General features: G+C 34.3%; 1 protein-coding gene across 1 annotated transcript in view; it reads right to left on the reverse strand.

Annotated features, from left to right (window-relative positions):
• SPATA17 (spermatogenesis associated 17) overlaps positions 1–15202 on the reverse strand; it is a 99701-nt gene that overhangs the window by 79739 nt on the left and 4760 nt on the right. Inside the window, exons 2-4 of the mRNA XM_075042024.1 lie at positions 14352–14441; positions 11613–11694; positions 5083–5133 (exon numbers count right to left, since the gene is read on the reverse strand). Of these exons, the coding sequence (XP_074898125.1) occupies positions 5083–5133; positions 11613–11694; positions 14352–14441 (223 nt within the window). The remainder of the gene's footprint in view (positions 1–5082; positions 5134–11612; positions 11695–14351; positions 14442–15202) is intronic.

Consider the following 15202-nt stretch of genomic DNA (forward strand, 5'->3'; position numbering starts at 1 on the left):
TCCCAGTAACTCACTGAATCAGGCTTTCTGGAAACATCATTTACAAATTGCAGTTCTTTCATCTCCATTGTAAGATGATGCATATCTATTTGTTGCACATTGATTATAATCTTCTCACAAAATACTATTCCTCCTGCATAACAGATAAAACTTAAACTGGAAAAGGAAACCTCTTTATATGTAGCTAGTCCTAAAGTTGCATTTAGAATAGAAATTAGGTAGCATCTTCCACCAGAACAGATTCATATTTTGGTGTATTTTAAAAAGCATCAGTTGAAAAAAAAAGAGGGGAAAAAAAAAAGGAAAAAAAAAAAGTCTTAGTCTAGCCCAACTTTCCCCAAGAATTTGTTTCAAAAACACAGTTTAAACCTTCTCTGATATTTAAAAATTCTAATCATGATATTTCTGCAGTGATTACAGGTTTACTGGCTACCTGTTTTGTGGGAAGGGAAAGTAAGTAATAATTAGGTAAAAAATTAACAGTACTTCCATTTGGTTAGCCATATTTATCCCTATGTACAGGTGGAAGATGTAACTTGCTCTATTCAGTCATGCTGAGGGCTGCTCTCACTCATTTTCTTTCTCATAAGAGGTCACTGTATGCTAGATCAATACGTCTGAAAGATAGATTAATGATCTTTTCCTCTGTTCTCAGTGTCTAGTCCCTCCTTCTTTACATTATTCCATCCTCAAACTTATTTATCTTCTTGCAAAATATTTTTTACTTCCTTCCTTGCATTTTATCTCCTTTTTTTCTCAATACATTTCTCAATTCATCTTCCAATTTCTATCTTCCAGTCTGCATTACCTTCACTCTTAGTCCAACTTACATCTCTTTGACCTTTACAGCTTTGAAATCTTGAGAGACATAACAGATGAAAGGCAGAATATACATTAAAAAAGCAAGATTGAGGTCTTATGATCCAGAAGCAACTCCAAGGTGAGAAGCTACTCCTGTTCATTAAGTGCATTGAAAAGAACGTTGTAATTTGCCAGAAGCTCTCCTTTTCCTGTGGGCCTCTGGCTACCAGACTTTTCAAGAACTTAAACTCTTCAGTGTATCTACAGGGAACATTGGATTGTTTTTTTTCCTTTACACCAACTCTTCTCTTTCCTGAACCAAGAGATGAGTTAGTAAGTGGAGTGCAATCCACTTAAGTGTTTGTAGTGGTGTTTTTTTTCTTATCCTATCTCTTATTCCAAAGAAGCATGTAAAAAAAGGGAAAAAGAGTGTCATGTTTTGTTGTGTTTGATTCAGGAAGAAGGCAAAGAAAAAAAAGCTGCTTGTTGCCCACACTATCAATCAACCTTTGCACTCAGTGACTTTAGAGTCTGTATCATCAAGTCTTGGGAGAGCTTTTCAGTAATAGGTAAAATTCTCCCTACTCTTTCCAGTTCCACTGCAGTCCAATTCTGTACCACTGCGATAACTGACAAAAGTTATTGCAATTTTTCCATCTCCTGCCATTTCCTAAGCAGAAAATAACACACTGGAGCCATCTACAAGAAGACTAACTAAGACAGGGTTGCATATTTTCATACTTCGGTACCATTTTGCAATCACAAAAGCCAAAACACTATTCTTTAAAGTAAAAACTAGCAATCAGTCTCAACTGATGGCACCTTGTGGTACAGTTGTTATTATCTCTTTACGTGAGATTTAACAAGAGAATAAGTATCACAGGAAAGCTTTCAATAAGTCTTTGAGTGATGTGTCACCAATAAAATAAAATGATGCACTAAAGTTATTAGGAATAAGAAGATAATAACTTTTAGTGTGTAGTTTAATTTAGTTTACTACACTCTTCTATTTTCTTTTTGTACATCATCATGTATTTTCCTTTCTTCTCAAATAAGACTCAAAACTAAGCTAAAAAGTTGGTATTTTCTTTTACCTATGTGGTGGTGTTTGTTTGGGTTTTTTTTAATAAAAAGGGCTTGGGCCTCTAGACATTGTTATAATATGAATAAATAATAGTTATGTGAGCAGCTGAACATGGGAACAAGAAAGGTTAAGCACTAGACATGCTTCTTTGCACTGGGTGATAGTAAATTTCATACTCTTTGCAACTCCACTTTCTCATACACAAGCTTATTAGGTTAAAAGGGGATAGAGAAAGAGCAAAGAATGAGTATGCCTTCAGAGATCTGGGATTAAGAAAAATCCTTTGCATGTGAATCAGGATCTTAGCTTTGTTTTTCTGTTTGGCTTCAAAATTTCTCAACAAGAGCAACTTGGCTCCCATACAGCTGTGTGCTCATTAATGCAGGATTATTGTCCCTTTGAAACTCTTTCTGATAGTCTTCACCTCACAGTTATAAATACAGAACTGGATGTTTCTGGGTTAAAGGATCAAAACTCAAACTGAAAGACAAAAGACTCAAATTGTAAAAAGCTATAATTATCTCTAATGGGCTCAGTGTACCAATTAAATGCTGCATTCTACTTTTATTTACACCACTTTCTGTTCAGAATGACCTCACTGATTGCGATTGAATGAAACATAAGTAAGAAAAACTGCATAGATTTCTGTTTCCCTAATACTGTATGTCAGAGATCAAAAAACTGAATACTAATCTTTTTGGAAAAGAATGTTTTACACAAAGTTTCTGATGATTTTCATATTCTCAATGTGAAAGTTCTAAATGTTTGTTTTTGTAAGGAAGTATAATGTGTTATGAGTATATTTCTTTTTAATTCCAAGGTGAATGTTTAAAAAATTCTTGAAAAAAAAGAGACAAGTGTGTATGTCCTTCAAAGTAATTAGCAAGTTTCAACAGTGATTGGTACCAAACAATTATTGTCATTGATCAGCACTGAACAGATAATTTTAAACAAAGTCATTGTGTGCTCAGCAGATTACAGCTTGTTAACGGGCAAGTTCTAAATGACCTCTTAAGCTAGTCAAATCAATGATGCATATTCCTCATTAAGTAACATCAAAATGTAAGTGGTCTTATAAATAATGTTTATTTTAAGCACTAAAACAAATGGCAAAACCTTGATATATCAAAAGCCATCTGCTCATGGAAATATTTTTTTTTCCATAGGATTACTTTTGTTGCTCAAAATTTATAGCAACCTTAAATCTTTTAAGGGAGAGAATCATATTCTGACCTAGTACTCAAAACTGAAATTGATTAAAACAAGTTCTCTGATTTAATTTTAAAAGGTGAAACCGATAGTTCTGGTTACAACTAAATGCAATCCAGGGAGACAGAGGTGTAGACTGACTTTGAAACCATGAGCATGTGTATGCCCTCAATGACACTTCAATTGCCAAAACTGGAAGTGGCTTTTTAATCAGTGACTATAAACTGAAATAAATATCTTAATAATACTAGAGGCAAAACTAAATGGTGAAATAGAAAAAACATACACAGTTATTGTTATATTTTGAGAACACTGAATTATATTAATCATTAATCAAGCTCACAATGTGTGAATATGAGGCAATGTTGTCTTAGGAAACCTAAAGTCTGGTCACACATCTTCTGTGCAGAAACTCAAAAGGCCTTATTCTTTATTGTCCTGGACCTTGGCTAGTTCTTAAAAAAAACAGATGACAGCAAAAAAACCCCATTCAGTGTTTCAGAATGGTAGCATTTAAAATATGCTCTGCAGATACAGCTGCACAAGATTTAGATAAAGGAGAATCGGATTCTGACATTTGCAACTAAATAAAGATCGGTTCTATTGTTTTCTACTGATTTAAATTTCCATTAAAGAAAAGGACATGACTGAAAAAATGGTGCTTTGAAGATTTATATCACCTAATGATTCAACATTATATTTCCATTACAAATGAATGGGAACACATTCAATTTCTTTTAAAAATGAAAGACCAAATGCAAAACTCCATTTGACTAGAATACATAATTACCTCTGAAATTTGGTCTTCAAATGCCTTTTAAAAGTACACAGCCAACTTTTAAGAGCTGGCTTACATCTTTTGTTTTCTCACTGATTTCAGCTGCATGAGTATACAGCATTTATCCACTGTGGAATACTTTCAAACTAGCTAACTAACTAACGAATAAACTAAAATAACAACAAAAAGTGTATTTCTGAGGAATTAGGTTGCTGTCAAACACCTTCAGGTCTCTAACATGCACCAAATATAAGATTCTGTTTTGTGCCTTTGAGAGAACCAGCACTAAGTCAAAAACCTGATGGGAACACATCACTTGAGTCTGAGTTATGCTGGAACTAGAAAGGCCACAAAATTAAAATCCATTCTGAGAATCTTCCTACTTTAGAGGGGTTTCCTTAGGTTACCCTCCATCCCCACCACATTCCTACATTTGGTAGACTTCAAAGGGTAGGATGCCTTGCCTAAAAAGACATAGGCCTCTAAAGTAAATCAGGTTTATTCCGCAAAATAAAAGAATTAAGTAAGATAAAAAGAATTCATCCCAAGAATTCTCTCATGTCCTTCCCATGTTTGTTTTACATATTTAAGTGCAGTTCCAAAGTTCAGGAAAAAAATGCTAATTTCTAGTTAAATATATTTTGCAGTTTTCCCCATAACAAACTTCATTTGGTGTATATTTATTACAGTTCAAGGACTGTTTATACTCTTCTTCATCTGGAAAAATTCACTCATCACCAATGAGATCAGTGCAGTTCCACCTCTACGTTTAGGCAATGAAATTGTCCTGTGGTCTCTGAGTAACTCTTTTGAGATTCAATGCATAAAATGTCATGTATTAACAAAAGAAAAAGCACAGCCACATCAACAAACATAAAGCCCTATAGTTTGTCAGAATTGTAAATATAGGTCTACTTTCGTAAGAATACTCACAGGTAGAATGTTTGGTGTTTTTATCAGTATTGTATATGGTAAAGTACAATGAACATTTAAATGGGGCAAGACATGCAGATGCCTTAAATTCAGCTACAGTTCTCAAATACAGCCCAGACTACTGAGTGTAACTTTAATTTTTAACTATGTACTATTTCCCGCTGTTGCCATCAGCATATCAATCAAGTGTATATTATTCTGGTTTGCTCATTTTATTAAAAGCAAATTCGGAGCACAATTGACTTTTCATTTGTTTAACAAGTGAAGAAATATTTACCCTGACAGCCATTTCATTGTAGAAATTCATCTTCATAATAAAATATGCTGTCTGTGAATCAAGGAAAAAAAAGATGGCATATATTTCAGTTACACAAAGACAGTGCTCCTATTTTTACATATAAAAGGTAAGAATCTTTATACATAATACATAATAAGAGTTCTAGGCTTAGAGAGAATAAAATCAAACTTTGTATTGAAGAGATAGGCTTCCTAATACATAATGCAGGCTTAACCAGAAAAATCTATGGTAGTCAAACTAGGAGCTAATGGAGATATATGATCATAAAATGCTCTCCGCTGAGTTTGATAATCAATGGTGCTCTACTGAGAGTAGAATAACAAAGCAGAAATATTCACAAGTGCTGGTGACACGTAGTATTGTATGATTTATTCACTGGGGTTCTTTTAGCCAAAACTCACAGAAACATAAAAGGAATTCATATTTCAAGACGTCTGGTTTAATGAAAAATTCAAAGAAATGCTGTCTTCAGTCGAAATCGTTCAAGGATACGGATGCAGTGATGGAGCAAAATTGTGCCTTCCAACCATCTGTACTAAATGTTATGTACTTAGCTGCCTCCCGAGTAATCCTTGGGAATTTTGTTTCATTTAATATTCATTTTAACACCATAAAATCATAAATACAATGATACCATGTTACAGTGAATCCCCTGATATAGAAAACATTTCCTGAAGTCCTGGTTTCCTTCCAATAAAGTAAAATTCCTCTCATAGTGAACGAATCCCCTATTATACTAAGCAATCACTTGGCAGCATAGGTTATTTTAATGGATACATCACTTTAAACTAAGCTTTCACATCTGTTCCGCCCTCTAATTACAAATGCAAAATGAACATAATTCACAATTGTATCATAAAAAGTAAAATATAAGTACTTTGAATGCAAGAGTATGTCCTTTATTTAGCACAACATGCAGCTTTTATGTGTTTCTCATGTTTTAGACACAAATCAAAGGCAAAAGTGCTTTCCCCTGATATAGTGATTTTCTCCCCCATGGCAAACAGGAATTCACTATAAAAGGGTTTCACTGTAATTAGTGTTATTTGAATTGCCTAGTCTGATCCAAAGCAAATTGTCTGTGGAGAGCAGCAGGACTGGATTATTTATCAACAGTCTGGGCAATTAAGAAACAGTTGGCTGCAATATGTTATTTACAAATGAACACAATGATGCTACTTCATTTTAAATTCTCTTTCTTCATTACATTAAGCAAGGCATAATTCCTGCAGTTTAATTAAGGTGCATTTTAAATGCTTACTTTAATATCATACCAATCTACTAATAATGGAAACAGTAGAAAAGATATTTCTTATATGAAAGAAGAATGCAGGACTGCTAAATTTCAGAAGTTTCACATATATGTGTAGCTGTATACACACATACTTATACAAATATATATTTGAGGGAATCTCTACCCGAAAGGTATAAATTAGAATAAATAGTGGACTCTATCTCCCCTTTTGTCTCCATAAATGTTTTCTGAGTGATACTAACTGTAGATAGCTAATACTGGAATGGAATAATGGTTGCCAGGTCTAAGTATATTCCTAAACTGCTTGGTTAAATTGATACAATCTTGCTTTGCAGCTCATCTTTTCTTTCTTTGGAAGGGAACATAAGAGTTGCTGCGCCACCAAATAGAATGGAAATTGCTAAGTTTTTATTCTTCTCATATTTGAAGGCAGTGAGCCCTTAGGTCTGAATCCATCCCATTTCACTGAAGAATCTAAATTGGAACATCAGTATGCTCTTTACATCATCAACACTGAAAGACAGTGGGACCACTTTCACTCTGAGCTTGGCAAATTATTGAAGAGTTCTGCAATTGGATCTCTGTCTACTATTTACAGAGACAGTCAATGGCAACTAGGGTCCTAACTTGCATACCTCAATTACGTGTGAGAAATCCAGGCCTTACCCTACCACTACTTAACAAGGTCACTCACAATAAAAAGGAAATGATGCATTCCAGCTTTTACTCAATGTTGTTCTAAATCACAAGTCAGCCAAATGAAGAATTGCTGATATAAGTGTCTTACAAACTTATCCTTGAGCCAAAAGCCAAAGCCTGTGTCATCATCTAGGTTCTCTGCAAATGGATTTGCCCTGTGTTCTAGTCCTGATTAGAATAATATGTGCTAGTTCTGCTATTACAAGTGATGGGAGAATGTGTTCATCCCTATTCACAAAAGCAGAGCCATAATTTAGTACTTCTACCCAAGTCTGTTTTTATGTGCTTTCCTATTAAAGAAAAGATTCTTTCCTGAACTGGGGCGTTCTTGCCCAGAAGACTCCCGTCTTATCCTTAAGTGGAATTTCCTGCATTTCAGCTTGTCCCTATTGCATTGCTTCTCATTCTTTCATGGGGTGCCAATTCCAAGGTGACACTACAAGGTTGACTCTCTGGAAGGAATTATCTTTCCATCTCACCCACATGCACCACCTCCACTTCTGAACTTTTGTATTTATCTCTGATGCTAATATACAGGTGTCCCTACTAGTTTATGATTCCAAAACATATTTGAAGCCTTTTGTGTATAAACTGTTGTACTACTTTCTCCTTTTCTGTTTAAAAACATGTTTGGGGATCACCTACACATGTGATCTGATCCTGACTGGTGTTTTCTTTTTCTTTAAACAGTTAATACAAGGTGACAAATTCAAAGGAGAACAAGAAATTTGATTGAGAGTAGACTGAGAGAAGGAACTAACACATGGTCTAAGTTGGGAACAAGCCCTTTATTTTTTTATAGAGCAAATAGACATTTGCCTAATTCCTATTGGACTGGGACTATTTAAAACTGATTACTGAGTTGAAACTAAACTATTTAGGGTGTCGCCAAACTACATCACATAAAATATTCACTTTTTTCAACTGCATGTTCTTCCAAAGTGAGCTGAAAATATGACCATCATGCATGCCAACTTCATATAACAATAAAATGTTACAATTCTCTTTGCTTTAACACGTGATTTCTTGACTTTGAGAAATATTGTAAAAAGAAACAGTGATGTACAGTTTGATTCATGTTCTGGTGTTTGCCTGGTTTTAAAATTCATACTTTCCTGCAGGTCATGCAAGACTTTCAGAATCCAGTACAACCAATGTAACTAAGTTATTAAGAAAACTACAGGAGCGCAGTTCTTAATTTTAGCTTCAGATTAATATTAGGAAACAAAGCTTTATACAAAAGCACCTATATTTAGAATATAGAAAGGCACATAACTTGAATCATAAACACCATCAATAGTATTTTTTTTAACTTAATGTATTTTAACAATCAAAGGAAGAGGCACTAGAGGAGTAACAAATGAAATACTAGTAGCGATGCACATATGGACAGCCAATCTGATGAGCCTCAGCCTTTGTTATTTTCCGCATCAGTACCACTCACATTTCACAATTTTGAATATAATCATTAAAATGATTTATTATCAAGTAATCATGGGTATTTTGTGCATATGCTTTGCCTTGTTTGCTGGCAGCAGATACCAATCCAATCATTATCAGAGGACAAATTTTAAAGTGAGCAATTTTTTTGTATTTAAGGAACTATCATGTCAAATGTATCATTGCATTTCATAATCAAGAGTCATTACAACAGTTATTAGCAAGAGTTCAATGCAAACATTAACTGATCCTTTAACTTAAAAGTTGCATTAAGCTGCTGAGAAGATTTTTGTTTCTTTTTAAAACATTCCAAATTCAGCCATTAAATAAGTAAAGACAGTATAACAATGAATATAGGGAATGAACTTGAAGTTTATACTTAAGTCCACCCCAAAATATACAATACTGAATATAGTGGTCTAAAGAGAGAAAAAGGTGCCTTTTTTTCTGCTACTTGTATGGCTTTCAGGTTACCTTCCAATCAAGCTGTCCTATTTAGTCCTCTCCAATCAAAGAGATGGCAAGAACAAAGTGAAGTATTTGAGGGAAAACGGTGGTTTTCTATGCTGATTGCTGTACAATTTGTAAGCTTGCTGGTAAGTCTCTGTTTTGCTACAGCTCTGACTAATATTAGATGAGAACTGGAATCCAGAAACTGGATGATTTCATGGTCTGATTTGGAATGTGTGTATTAAGTGTGGGCTTGCACAATTTTTTGTCCTGCATTATTCCACAGACTTCAGATTTGGCAAGGGCTTGTCAGTTATGTCTATTTGAAGAACTACATATGAACCAGGCTTTATTAGTAAAAGCATTTTTTATTTTTATTTTCAGAAATATATTTCAAGAATGGAAAGCTGAGGGGGGTTTATGATGCTAGCTATCTCAGCTTGGTTATTACAGGAAATCTGTGCTAATTTGAAATACTTTTTGTCTTAAAATTTAACTGTCAGTGGTTTTTAAGAAGAGAGGGCAAAAGAAGAAAGAAGTAATAAAGAGATGAGGTAAAAGACCTCCCATTTCATAGACACATAGAACAATTGAGGTTGGCAGGGACCTCTGGAGCTCCAAACCATTGCTCAAAGCAGGGTCAATTACAGCAAGTTGTGCAGGGCCTTGTTCAGTTGGGTTTTGAGTATCTCCAAGGATGGAGACTCCACAAGCACAGCTTGCACTCTTTGGGCAACCCATTGCAGTATTTGACCACCCTCACAGTACAAAAAAAAAAAAAAAAAAAACAACTTTCTTATCTTTGAGTGGAATTTCCCATATTTCAGTTTGTGCCCACTGCCTCTCATCCTGTCACTGGGCACCAATTCCAAATGCTGTTGCAGGTGTGTTCTCTGGGAAGAATTATCTTGCCATCTCACCTATAGGGCACCACAGAACAGTGCAATGGACAGTAGGCATGGCGGTGATGTGTTCATTTTGTATCTTATCTGGGCACCATGGTTTTTACAACCTTTATATATAAAAATAAATCTCTGAAGAGACATAATTCTGTTTAAAATAGGAAACTGATTACTATCAACAAAGAAATTAGCATTTGAACATGGAGTGGCCAAAAGATAGGTCCTTACAATTTGGGGAATTGAAAAATATGTAAAATGGATGCCATCAGATCTTTGTCCTGCTTACGCCCTCTTAAACACCTAATGATCAGATGCCAAAAACTGACATGGTTCTTATCCTCATCTTGAAAAACACAGAAACACATAAATGGCCTTGTTTCTGAAGTTAAATTCACCACTCTATAATGTTTCAACTGTGAAAAAATGTAGAACTGGAGGGGACATCATGAGATGACTTCACCTAAAACATTGCCTGAAGCATATCTAAGTCATCCATGATAAGCATTTGTCTAACCTGCTCTTAAAAAACTGCAGTAGAGGGAGTTCCACAATGTCTTTTGGCAGTATGTGTCAGTGTTTCACATGAAGTTGATTTCTTCCTTCCCTTTTCCCAGTGGTTGCATGGATCCTTTCTTTTCATTAACAAATTTTAACATACATTAACGTTATCATGTCTCTCCTCTTCTACAGAAGCTTTTCTAGATTAAACAAACCTTCCCTAAACTCAGGGACAAAATTCAACTGAAGTCTCACTTTTTTTAAAGTAGAACCCAATCCAACCATATCTGTCCTGTATTAAAAATTAGTGTTTTGGAAGATGGACTGAAAACCATAGTCTGAAAAGATGACTCATAATTTATTAGTTAAACCAGGTAAATTGGAAGAGATGAAAACTTTAATTAGATTACTGAGGCATGAGGGAAAAATAGACGAGCTTTCAGGCATACAAGTTCTGCTACTTGAAAACATAGTTTAGTAGGAGGTATGGACTTTAGCTTGTAATTTATGAGTTGTTATAGCTCTTTTTTTTTTTTGCTTTTTCTTGACTTGTCAGTTTTGACCAAAACACAACAATTTAACTTTAACAAAATCAATCAAGAATAAATGCCTAACAAGTTTAAAATTAATGTAAAATATTAACATAAATTGATAAATTAGTGAAGTAAGCTACATATTAAAAACTTGATTATTCTATGTTAAAATCAAATTAGTTTCTTCTTAATCTCCTAAACCTGTTAACAGAGTTTTTAGCTTGTGTGCTATCATACACTTTTGCTATCTTCAAGTCCATCAAGGGAATTAGATTGACTGTGATCTGCTGTGTGCCTTAGGGCAAAACCTCAAATACTTCAAGGTTCATTAAGTAAGAAATTTAAACCACTAAAACATAGAAGAGCAATGTGTAGATACATGGGCTTATTTTATCTTCAGAATTAAAAGTTCTGCCAGGAAAAAAAGCATCTTAAAAAAAAAGCTCCAATTCTGCAATTAGCATCATGCGGGCAGGCTTCTGCACGAGCAGATCTCATTGCCGTATTGGGGACTAATACTCCAGAGCTGCAAACACTTAAACACTGACTTAACTTGACTGTTATGAGTAGGCTTACTGAAATTAATGATGCTTTTCATCATAGTACAGTTAAGCATGTGTCTCTGTGTATAAAGGATCAAGTTTCAGCTTTTTAATTTCAAGACGAGTGAATGAATTACTTCATATGTATTCTATAAATAACCAAACAAAATTTTTAAAACTAATTTTCTACCTCCACCATTTTTCTGAAGTATCTTCTGCTTCGATAACCTCTCCACCACTTCTGTATAAAAATCACCATTTTGTTCAGATATCTAAAATGAAATATATTACCAAAATAATTATTATTTTGAGACTTTATAAACAAGATTATTTTTTCCTAATATTAAAAATAACATATAATGTATTATATCCAAACAGATGGCCACTGCAAACATACTTAATACATATAAATGTATGCATATATACATATGCACACACATACACACTTATAATGCAATATATACAGATATTTATATATGCACACATACTTTGCTTTTGGGAAAAATGGGTTACTGCAAACTTACCTATATGCTATTTCAGTTATCATTACAAAAGTTTAATGAAATAACCTTACAAATGTAATTTGCATGCTAGATGATTGTATTTTCACAAATGGTTTTAACCAACATATCTGACCAGTTCAGAATTTTTTCAGTCGCATGCAACATTTTCACAGCTTTACCATTTTTAAATACTTGACAAAACCCACAGATATCTGGAAATTTTAGACTACTTTTTTGCTTTTATTAATTACACCTAGCTTAATTGTAACTAAATCTTTACTCTGTCCTTATTATATATACTTCATTATGCTACTGAAAGTTCCGTAATTGATGTCTCACATTAATTTTGCAGAAAATAATGCAAACATTACTTTGAGACTGCCTAGAAAAAGCTGTATAGGGGAGCATTCATACCACTCAACTACGGACAACAAATTTAGAAGCCTTGCAGTACAGCTAGAGTAACTCAGTGGAAGCAGTCTTTTCCAGCAGGTAGTTCAAAAGACCTAAATGAGAGGGTAATACAGAACACTGACAACTGCCTATATTCAGCCTGGGCTCCTAAGTCAGACACCACATCCATCTTTGGAAAGAGGACACTGAACAGGATCACTCTGTACACTGTTACAGAGAAAATCCTCTTCTACACTTAGCTGATTTAGCTCTTCTTACATGCTCATTATAATTACATTGTTCTTCTTACATTCGTCATTACTAAATACAAATGTGCATGTGGAAGAGCATTTTCCTACAGAATAGATTGGCAGATGCCTGGGTTTTCACTTTCTTCTGCAGCATGTTGTTACTCATGTGCTGGAAACAGAGGGGCATTAACCAATCCTCTGCCTTTGTAGGGGTTTTTGACATGGACGGCATAGCTGGTATTCCTTGGAGGGCTGAAATACCATGTTTGCTTGCCTGCTGAACACTTGCATATGATGGTAGCATCATGTGACAACACACTTGAACCAGCAATGAAAAACATTTTGCCAGTGCCTTTTTTAACAAGTTGTCATGGTTTAACACCAGCTGGTAACTAAGCACCACGCAGCTGCTCGCTCACTCCTCCCCACCCAGTGGGATGCAGAAGAGAATTGGGAGGAAAAAAGGTAAAACTTGTGGGTTGAGATAATAACAGTTTAAAAGGACAGAAAGGAAGAAAATGATAATAACAACAATAACAAAATGACAATAATAATAATAAAAGGATTGGAATATACAAAACAAGTGAGGCACAATTCAATTGCTCGCCAACCGGTCCCCAGTTAGCTCCTGAGCCTGCCCCTCCAGGCCAACTCCCCCCATTTTATATACTGGGCATGATGTCACATGGTATGGAGTATCCCTTTGGCCAGTTTGGGTCAGCTGTCCTGGCTGTGTCCCTCCCAACTTCTTGTGTCCCTCCAGCCTTCTTTCTGGCTGGGCATGAGAAGCTGAAAAATCGTTGGTTTAGACTAAACATTAGTTGGCAACAACTGAAAATGACAGTGTGTTATCAACATTCTTCTCCTACTGAACCCAAAACATAAGACTATACCATCTACTAGAAAAAAAATTAACTTTATCCCAGCTGAAACCAGGACACAAGTGCACATAATAGCTGTAGCCTATCTTTTGATGAGAGAAATATTGGTCATTAAATGATTAATGTTATTTAACCTAATAATTCATTAGGCTTGATACAGTAAGGATGATACATAATGACTTGCGACAGGCAAGAGGTCAAACTAGAAGATGTAACAAACCCTCTCCCTCCCTCATAACCTTAATTTTTATGAAGATACAGAAATTCAAGCATATGACTTTGACCAATTGGGCTTATGATCATAAAAAAAGGAGGAGGGCCTCCTGGGAGAAGGGACCAACCATAGTGTTTCCAAAATATTTATATCAATGTTGATACAGCATTTTACAGAAGAAGGTAATTGTACATGATTTATGTTTTATAAATGCAAAAAATTATGTAAACAAATATTTTTTTAAATGACCTGGTCAAATCCAGCAGTAAAATTTAATTTTTTACAATAAGACTCCAGTTACCATACACTCACTAGGCAATTTTTCTATAATGTCCACAATAACAGTGATAAGAAAAGTCTCTGCAAACAGCATATCTGAGGGACGTCTTTTTTTTTTTCTAGTCATGCCAAGATTTCTTAATCAATACTGTTTAACTACTCTGAAGATGGATTATTTCCATGCTACTTATTAGCATCATGCCATTTTAATTGTATGCAGTTCTGAAAACCAAAAATTATTATTTCTTACAGTGGCACTGCATATATTTAATTCTATTTAAAAGCAGAATAACAGTTTGGGGTTTTTTTCCAAATGCTCCCATTTTATTAAAAACAAGTAACACCATGAGAAATTTCGGGAGAAAAATCAAGATTGAAATACGGATTAAAATAGGCTTAATATACTACCTCAGATAGGCTCGGACTCTGCATCCTCGAAACCAGCTCTGGATTTTGACAGCAGCTTTGTACTCTATTTTTCTGTCTTCATCTAGACATCTGAAAATATAAAAAGTAATAATACTTGTCAGCATGGTAATTTAGTACCAAAGCAGAAAATTCTTCTAAATATGTCCTACTGTTGCAGTTTGTGATCTTTTTCACCAGGTTTTTCATTTTTTAATTCTACATAGTTAAATAATAGTGCAGAACAATTAATCTAAATTAGTTGCATATTATGAAGATATCAAATACAAAGAGTATCGCAACTTGTAGATGGTGTAAGGTTTGGGAGAGTGTACTTCTTATTCCCATACAATACTAAATATCCATGTCAGCATGTCATGGACTTCTTCCAATGTAGGTGAAATATATAGATAATGCTTTAATGATAATTATAACAAAAATCCTGTAGCTATGCATAAAATTGTATATCTACATGAATATTAAATAAATTAACTGTGTTCAATATTATCATGATAAATATAAATTGAATTAATAGGAAACATATATTAAGGCTGAGATCTAGTTAAAATACATTGTTTTATGACCGATACAAAATATTTTATTTATTACCTGAACAGATATAGCATCAATAATGGTGACAGATACAGTCCTTGTCTGTAGATTTTTTTAGTGAATATGAGCTGATCTTACAGGGTGAAAGTAGAGGATTTCAACCTTTTAGCTAGTTTCTTAGGAAGGAATTTAAAGAAGAGAAATATGAAAAAGAAGAAGATGTGACTGAAGAAGGAAAGAGAGTTCCAAATATAAGTTAAAACTATTATGAGTTAGAATAATGAAAGCATAGAAAAGAAATT

Source organism: Buteo buteo, chromosome 12 (assembly GCF_964188355.1).
Source record: "Buteo buteo chromosome 12, bButBut1.hap1.1, whole genome shotgun sequence".
NCBI classification, from domain to species: domain Eukaryota; kingdom Metazoa; phylum Chordata; class Aves; order Accipitriformes; family Accipitridae; genus Buteo; species Buteo buteo.